This window comes from Bactrocera dorsalis, chromosome 5, assembly GCF_023373825.1.
Source record: "Bactrocera dorsalis isolate Fly_Bdor chromosome 5, ASM2337382v1, whole genome shotgun sequence".
NCBI classification, from domain to species: Eukaryota; Metazoa; Arthropoda; class Insecta; order Diptera; family Tephritidae; genus Bactrocera; species Bactrocera dorsalis.
Window position 1 is genome coordinate 59,940,174 of NC_064307.1, and position 9,562 is coordinate 59,949,735.

At 38.4% G+C, this 9,562-nt stretch overlaps 1 protein-coding gene across 2 annotated transcripts in view; it reads right to left on the reverse strand.

Annotated features, from left to right (window-relative positions):
- The window catches only part of LOC105224179 (uncharacterized), a 59,067-nt gene that overhangs the window by 21,998 nt on the left and 27,507 nt on the right, over positions 1-9,562 (reverse strand). For both annotated transcript variants that reach the window (XM_011202182.4, XM_011202181.4), the window contains exons 5-8: positions 5,995-8,251; positions 4,021-4,207; positions 3,897-3,964; positions 3,165-3,841 (exon numbers count right to left, since the gene is read on the reverse strand). In XM_011202182.4, the coding sequence (XP_011200484.2) occupies positions 3,165-3,841; positions 3,897-3,964; positions 4,021-4,207; positions 5,995-8,251 (3,189 nt within the window). The remainder of the gene's footprint in view (positions 1-3,164; positions 3,842-3,896; positions 3,965-4,020; positions 4,208-5,994; positions 8,252-9,562) is intronic.

The window sequence follows — 9,562 nt, forward strand, 5'->3', positions numbered from 1 at the left end:
CGTTCAAGAACTGCCCATGCATCCCGAAAAATGCACTGTTTGGTGTGGTTTGTACGCTGGTGGAATCATTGGACCGTATTTTTTCAAAGATGCTGTTGGACGCAACGTTACGGTGAATGGCGATCGCTATCGTTCGATGCTAACAAACTTTTTGTTGCCAAAAATGGAAGAACTGAACTTGGTTGACATGTGGTTTCAACAAGATGGCGCTACATGCCACACAGCTCGCGATTCTATGGCCAGTTTGAGGGAAAACTTCGGACAACAATTCATCTCAAGAAATGGACCCGTAAGTTGGCCACCAAGATCATGCGATTTAACGCCTTTAGACTATTTTTTGTGGGGCTACGTCAAGTCTAAAGTCTACAGAAATAAGCCAGCAACTATTCCAGCTTTGGAAGACAACATTTCCGAAGAAATTCGGGCTATTCCGGCCGAAATGCTCGAAAAAGTTGCCCAAAATTGGACTTTCCGAATGGACCACCTAAGACGCAGCCGCGGTCAACATTTAAATGAAATTATCTTCAAAAAGTAAATGTCATGAAAAAATAAAAATTTCAAATAAAGAACCGATGAGATTTTGCAAATTTTATGCGTTTTTTAAAATAAAAAAAAATCTTACATACTTGTATATACAAACTTTTCGTTTGTAATGTGTGGTGCAAAGGTGCGCAATCTTTTATCAACTGTACCGCAGCAATTTTCCAGTTGATATAACATTTTCATTTGCATAATAGTAATAATAATAAAAGCAAATAATATAGACGCATTTTTATATACATATGTATGTATGTATGAACAATAATGATAATAATGCTATGAAGGCAATGACGCACAGAAATGGAGTAGCAGGCATCAAGCTCAATGTTGCACGAACCATGCCAATGCCTTTTGCCTTGCCTACATATCCGCTTTTGAAATGTTCCCTGTAGGAAATTGAGCACTAATAAACATTTAGTTCTTAACAGGTGCATCAACGCCGATTTTGCAACAATTATTGATCAAGTGTAGAGGAAACACACCGACAGGGTAGGTGGTGGGTGGAATACTTTGTATCCCATCTTGATAGTACAATTTTCGTTGAAAGTGATGCTACATAGAATTATAAACATGGCATAAATAATAAAAATACATTTTTCTACTTCTTCTAAAAAAAATTAAGCAATTCCGCTAAATATCAAATTTTTTACTTGTTGGTATTAGTTTGTATCTATGGAAAGATATCCATAGAACCACGTTTAACGCAATGCTAAAATTTGCAGCCATTTTCATGAAAAAGAGCTTGACGAGTTATTAACGCTTTTATTTTATATGACTTACTTTGTAAACAATACAGGAGTAATATATTTTCCTACAGGGTAAGTATATGCATACACGCATTATGTGATAGCACTCATCATAAATGCAAAGTACCTACATATCACTAGTATTATCGACGGCGTTGCACATCTTCTTAACTACGAGTACTATGTTCAGCTGTCACGTTTGCGGTACCTTAGTGCGAGTTTGGTCTGTCAGAATGCTATTGGACTGAGTTAGATGGAAACGTAGTTGCAGTTATGTGAGGAAACGTCTATGGCAATGTCATTGCAGTGTTGCGCAACGAGTGAAAGAGTTTATGCCGTGAATGAAGTTTCCGAAAGGAAGTTCAAGTGGTGGCTTCTAACCGATTAGAAATTCTACAACGAGCTGCTCAACCAATTCGTGTGTAAAAATCTTGAAATTTCTTTTATTGAAGTGTTTGCATGCGTGGCTTTTGTTGACTGTTATCTAGTCATTTGCACGCAATTTTGCGGTGGAAACTCTGGTTGAGTATCGATGAAGATGAGAGAGAGTAGAATGAGAAATTCAGACGATGTTTTTACGCTAAGCTTTTGTATATGCTTGTTTGAAAGAATGGATGTGAGTAGGTCAGTAAAATTTAGACATGGGTTTGAGTAGTACTTTATACAAATTTCTAGAGCTTCCTGCACAAACTGAATATTTTTTTAGAGTTTTGAGTTTTGAGTTTTAAAATTAAGATTCTTTATTCTCACAAAATAGCGTATACTGAGTGAAATCTAGATTAAAATATACACGATATAAATATACATATATATTGTGTATATAGAACTCGGTTTTGTAAGGTAACGGCGTTCGAAGCTAGAGAAAAAATGGCGCAAATTCTCAGTTTAGTTCTGCAGGAAATTTTGGATTGTTCTGCAGGTTTTGAGTCGCTTTAGTAAATGTTGCAAGTAGTGCTTGTAAAGTTAGCATCTTCTAAGGAGTACAGCCCTAATAAGTTCGAAATTTTATTGGTAGCTATGTCGTATTTTGGGCCGCTAATTTGTCAGTATTATATTAATAAAACCTGTCACTGTCTGGTAGAGACACATGCCCGCAGAATGGGGCTAACAGATCGAGAAGACTGCAGGAAATGTCTAGAGCAAGGCACCAGGGAAACAATGGATCATCTTTTGTGCACTTGTTCCGCATTGGCAAGACTACGCTGTAAGCATCTGGGGTCTCCACGGTATGATACACTCGAAGAGGTATCGATAGTAAGGCCGCAGAGTCTGTTAAAATTCTTGTCAAGCACAGGCATCCTCAAGGACGACTACTCCACTTGAATCTAGCAACTGAACTCCATCTGGTATCGCAAAGTACCAAAACTGGTCTATGCGTGGCTTATTGGCCTACTAGATTAACCTACCCTATCAATAAAACCTTGGGCGTATTTCAGAGTTAAGCTCGAACTTGAGGCCACTTTGATTATCATTTCAACTTATTTGCCGAAATGAGATTATGTCATTCGTCGGAAGGGAAATCAGTACTTTTATCCACATTATTCCCTTTTATAAAAATATTCAGATGAGTGGCTTGAGTTTATGAGATAACTCTTCCAGGTTTGAACTAACTTCAGTTCAATTTTAAATAGCAATAAGAAAGATGGTATTTTCTGCCATTGCTTCAGTAGTAAGAAGAGTGAGGTTGTAATTCCTCTCAGAAGTAATTTTCTTCCTTCAATGATAGATGTTTTCATGGGTATGTCTTCATGAACTTGTATATTCTCAATTGGGATCCGAGCTTTGTCCACCCTTAGCTAATTTTTGGATACATAAGACTGACCTTCTATCTTCTGAAGATTTGATAGACTTGCACAAGTTCACACTTATCAAACTTACCGCACTTTGTTATTCTCCTCATCATAACGCTCCAACTCCAAACCAAGTTCACATGCTTCTTCAGTGGTTGATATGTTCAAAGCATTGCCGAAACTAACTTTTACTATCGTCTGTACGACAATTTCCTCCTCAATCGTATATTTGCCTGAATCCGACATATGTGGTTCACTGCCAGCGGTGTAAATTGAACTGCTCTTAGTAGTTGCGGTATTCTTGCGGGTGTCCGCAACACCTTCACCTCCTGTAGCTCGAAAATTTGGTACCTCCGCGTATTGGTCCAAATTTAGATTTTCAATTGTCGGCAATACTTTGTAGATGTATGCCGATATGCCATCAATGGCCATTATAGTGATGACAATGTCATTTACCGGCACTTCGTACAAGTCGATTTGTACTTCGGCATACTTTTTATGTAACATATGAAAGCTACTATAGCGGCTACACACATACGAAGGGTCATCATATTTACGTGCCTCCTCACCTTCGCCGGATATAAAATATTGTGACATTGTAGATAGAACACGTGAGTGTGGTGATGGCGATTTGACATCGGACACTTCGCGTTTAAGTTTTTTACCAGTTTTATTGGAAGGTGATGTCTTCGGTGTGACGTTTTTATGCGTTTGTTTGTGCGTAGGTGAAGTGCTCTTCGAACGATCTTTTACATTACGGCTAGTCTAAAGTGGATGGGAAGTAGTTAATTTGATCAAGTAAAAAATTGGGTCTTATTACCGATAAACTATCGGAGTAATCACCATAGTCCTCGTCTAAGTGCGAGGAACTTAGTGTCACAGTGGTGTCTGAAATTTAAAGTTCAGAATTGTATTCAATATATTTGCCAAGTTCAAGCACTTACCAGCATCGAAACCGAATGCTTCAATCTTCTCCTCTATTTTTGTTATTAAAACGGTGCCATCTTTGTGATAACACTTCAGAGAGTCCGCGGTCCAAATCATACGTACACCATCACCGCGTTCGGCATAGCTTTCGTTCGCAAAATAGTCGTGCCATTCTATAGTTGGTTTAGAGCGACCTTTGTAGACCTGGAGTAAGGAGAAAACGAGTTAAGCAAAGAAAATTAAGAGTTCCTGCAATTGTGCAAAAGAAGAAAAGCTTAAGCTGAAGGTAAAATTTGCAAATCACAATAAGAATCTTCAAATATTTTAGTTTTTGCGTTGAAGAAGGTTTAAGGAAAGCATTTTCTTTGGTACTGCTAAGGTTTTTCTAAATATAGACGACATCTTTTGGCTTAAATGTGTTATGAGGGAAGACTGGAAGGTCTTATTGATGTATATCAAGTCTTCTATTCTTTAATCCCATACATACAGGGAAACTTTGATAACAAAAGCTCATGGTTATTTTCGGGCTATTTGCGTCTAACCAATAAATAATAATTTCAATAAGAAGAAGGAACTCAAAAAAACGTAGACTCATAAAAGTGGATTTTCAGAATCTTTGCAGCGTTACAAATATTTCAATATTTAGTGTAGGCCTTCTCGAATAGTTAAAAATCTGCTTCTTTCGACTTGAAAACGATATACAATATGATAATGAGTGCCCAGTCTTTACTATTTTATATATGTCTTAAATCTCTAATATTTTTCGTGAGTTTCCACAAATGGTTTTTATTTTTATTTTTATGTAACGGGTGATTTTTTTGAGGTTAGGATTTTCATGCATTATTTGACAGATCACGTGGGATTTCAGACATGGTGTCAAAGAGAAAGATGCTCAGTATGCTTTGACATTTCATCATGAATAGACTTACTAACGAGCAACGCTTGCAAATCATTGAATTTTATTACCAAAATCAGTGTTCGGTTCGAAATGTGAAAATCCGCTTTTTTATCGACAAATTTTGTTCAGCGATGAGGCTCATTTCTGGTTGAATGGCTACGTAAATAAGCAAAATTGCCGCATTTGGGTGAAGAGCAACCAGAAGCCGTTCAAGAACTGCCCATGCATCCCGAAAAATGCACTGTTTGGTGTGGTTTGTACGCTGGTGGAATCATTGGACCGTATTTTTTCAAAGATGCTGTTGGACGCAACGTTACGGTGAATGGCGATCGCTATCGTTCGATGCTAACAAACTTTTTGTTGCCAAAAATGGAAGAACTGAACTTGGTTGACATGTGGTTTCAACAAGATGGCGCTACATGCCACACAGCTCGCGATTCTATGGCCATTTTGAGGGAAAACTTCGGACAACAATTCATCTCAAGAAATGGACCCGTAAGTTGGCCACCAAGATCATGCGATTTAACGCCTTTAGACTATTTTTTGTGGGGCTACGTCAAGTCTAAAGTCTACAGAAATAAGCCAGCAACTATTCCAGCTTTGGAAGACAACATTTCCGAAGAAATTCGGGCTATTCCGGCCGAAATGCTCGAAAAAGTTGCCCAAAATTGGACTTTCCGAATGGACCACCTAAGACGCAGCCGCGGTCAACATTTAAATGAAATTATCTTCAAAAAGTAAATGTCATGAACCAATCTAACGTTTCAAATAAAGAACCGATGAGATTTTGCAAATTTTATGCGTTTTTTTTTAAAAAAAGTTATCAAGCTCTTAAAAAATCACCTTTAGTATTGAACCGCCTTAGAAAGACTGATTCGGATTAAAAAACTGTCGAGTCTCTATTCCGTTAAAAATAATTTTCCATATTTTTAAGCCCGTCGGTACTGTTAACCTATTTTTAACTGACCCTTAAAGATTTGAAAGATGTTTAGCCCAATCGGAGGGTTTTAAGTGTCATAAGTCGGTTTCTAAATCAAATATTATCTAAATTGTACGGTACAGAATTCGTAATTTCCACAACTATAGCACTCACCTTACCCCTATGTGTGAGGTTTACGATATTTCCATTTGTTGTCGTTACAATCAGATGCAAGTATTTGAGCGAATACTTTTGTGTGAGTTCGTTGAGAAATCTTAATTCATTGTCGATTGACTTAATAAGCATTTCCTTACGCGTTTTGTGTTTTTGATCTCCAAAAGCCACGGATTTATGTGATGAGGCCTTAGAACGTGCCGAGGCTTTAACTGAAACCTTATCTTTCGGGTTCTCTCCCTTGTCTTTTGCTTTTAGCTTAACTTTCTTTTTTGTTTTTTCTTCATCCTTTTCCTTCTCATCATCCACGTCCTTATCCCTGTTCGTATCGCGTTTTGTACGTCGTGCTGTGCTTTTAGTTGCAGTGCTATCGACTTGTTCGATTTTCAGCGAAGAATCTAATTCTTCAGTCATTTCTTGGAAGGCTTCTTCCTCACCCTCGGGAAATTCATATTGATATAAGCGATAAACTTCGCCATTATAACGCATCACCATTATGAGTTCGTCGTTTTGGTAGTGCACAATAACAGCACCTTCGGCGATAAACAAACGACTCTTTTCTCTATTGAACGTGTCTAGTATATGCCATACTTGTTCGACTTGGTGCTCATTGTGATAGATGGTCAAACCATTGGGATAGTTTATAACAATTTTAGCGCATTCATTCACAGTGTTTAGTAGACGCAATGAGACATTATTTTTATTCGTGAAACGCAGACATGGTGAGACTGCGGTGTTCCAGAAACGTGGTCGAAATATATTGAGTAAAATGTCATTTGCATTTAACAATAAGTTTTTATTCATATCGGTGAAGCACCAACGTTCTTCGTATAATTCCACACCACCCTCTTCGAAATAGTATTTGGAGCTCTTTATCTGTATTTCCTGACGTACATCTTCGAGGTTGTAACCTTGCAGTAAAGGATGATTGTAGGGTAGTCCGGGCACACCTGCCATATGTGAAGACTTTCTTTGCACCGACATGTCTGTCGGTCTCAACTGCGGTAGTAATGGTATTTGACTGCCAACAGCTTGACTCATGTGTGTTTCCATGTATGCTTTGAGTTTTTTCCATTTCAAAGACGTCGGTCTTATAAATATAGACATATCTATGCCATCATTATCCTTGTCCTTTTTACGTTTCTTCATTAAGCTTTGCATAGACGTATAACTTTGCTCGTACTGTGCCTGTATCATTTCGGGCGTGACCAAGGCATCAAGGAACTCTTCCATTTGATAGAGCGTAAAATCGCGAAAACACAGAGGCGATGGCAAAACTACAACCTGTTGCTCTTCATTCACTTCATTGTATGCGCGTTTGAAGTGATACAACTTGCAGCCGGGCATAATTTCATCCACCTCGCAGGTGTTATACTCATTCAGCCACTTTTGCAAATGTTGCTTAACTATATTCTCACCAAAGTATAATTTCGCATAATATGGCAACTGAAAGAAGTCTCTGTCTGATAATTCATGGTATTCTTCTACCTGGAAGACGTTTTTCAAACAACCGTTATCTATGTATGAACGCATCGCATTATATTCGAGACTCGTATAGTGCACCGTTTCGAATGAGTCGATATTCGTATAGAGTAGCAGTTCGTGCAACAGCAGATTATTGGCGGCAATGCATAAACGTTCAAAGTGTCGCACCTTCAAAATACTATCGAAAGCCGTGGCGTAGACATCGCGTAGTTCTTGATTCAAGTCCATGGCGCTCGCCTGTTTGTACGGCAAGGTGCTGATTTGTGCCTGCTGTGGCGTCAATTTGCGTACGCGTTCCGCTATTTGATTGAGCAGTCCATCAAAATAGATGGCAACCGTTGCCACGTCGCTGGCTATAGCAGGTAGCGGCGCGGTTAAATAAGTTCCCTGTAAATCTAAAGATTCGGCTATTTCTTGTAGTGCCTCAACATTGACCTTCATTGGCATTTCGACATCGATGGTTTGGAATGGCTTTCTATAGTACTGTTCATATTGCTCGAGCAGCACTTCGATGTCGTACAAATAATGACAGAGTTGTTCATAGATCTGGTTTGTATACTTCTCAGCGAGGCAACGTGAAATAACGGGTAAATAATGTTGCATATATCCGACTGGTTTTGTTAAGGCCAATGCGCGCATTTCAAAAATATCTACCTGAATTTGCTCGATGATATTGGCAAGTTGTTCTTTGGCTTCTGGATGTGGTAGCAATATATCGTAGCCACACTCCTCGGGCAGAAAATGTATGATAGCTTGGAGTGGTTCGCGAGCGCTACGTGGAATAAATGAAAGTATATAGAATTCAGTTTAAAATTTTTGTGGCAAGTTAAAGAAAATAATAGGTATGGTATGCTAGTTGAAGCAATTAATAAAAATTTGGCAGAACCCGCTAGCTGAATTCGTTTCCATAAAGTCTGAGTAACTCTATAAGTAATTTAACGGCAAATACTTGAGGATTAACAAATGTCAAATTTTGATTATGAAGGGTTGTGCGAACCCAAATCTCTTGGCATCTTGGGATCAATGTTAATAATGCCAAACTGAAGTTCCGTACTCTTAATATTGCATATACTATGCGCACAAGGGAAACATTGACCCGATTAAACCCATTTCTGACTTTATTAAAAAATGGAGTTTCTTCAAATTCCAATTACTCATACTACAGGGTTTGTCCGGAAAGTACAGTTTTCGGAGCGTGCGCGCACCGACTGGATTCGGTAGAGGGCGTTCCTAGCTAATGAATGAGGGCCTGGAGAGTCAGGAAAAACATTTTCTCGCGACGTGTTTCTGTGAGTGATGCAAGCTGAAAATGCATCGTTCGTTAGAGCAAAGGCACGCGTTTAAATTCCATGATAAAAATATTGAAAATGTGAAAGGTACGGTGCTTGAAAATTATCAGGCAAATGTTAGGGAGATGGCAAGAGAGCTAGACTCTCTCGTTAGTACGTTCGAATAACTTTGGTGGATATTTCGAGAAAAAACCCGTTCTTGTCCGACACGTCTCGATAAAGCTGAATTTTTTTCAAAAAAGAGTACCGTAAACAGGTCTCTTTAGAGATGCTTGATCGTGTGAATTCCGATCCCACATTCATGGAAAGCATCATAACTGCCTCTGAGTCATGGGTTTATGAGTTTGACATGCAAACAAGTTAACAGTCATCGGAATCGAGGGAAAAAACGAGCCGAAACCAAGAAAAAAACACCCCAAAGCTGTTCAAAAATCAAGGTGATCCTCATTGTTTTTTTTGGAATTTGTTCCAGAGAGACAGGCGGTCAATAAGGAGTGCTGTTTGGCCGTATTGAGGGATGGGGCTTGTTTGAAAACATCTAACAGAAACAGTCGTGTTTTAAAGACTGGAAAAACCGTTGGCATAAGTGTATTACATCTGTTGGGGATTACTTTGAAGGCGATAAAATAAATATTTAGAAATAATTAATTTTTTTGCATTTTATTTACAATTTCCGGGACCTTTTTTGTCACAATGTGCATGTATAACTATGTGATACTCTATGTGTAAATTAACGGAAATTGCCAATCAATGCATAGCAATGTACAGCATACAAATAAAAACTAAGAGGTGCT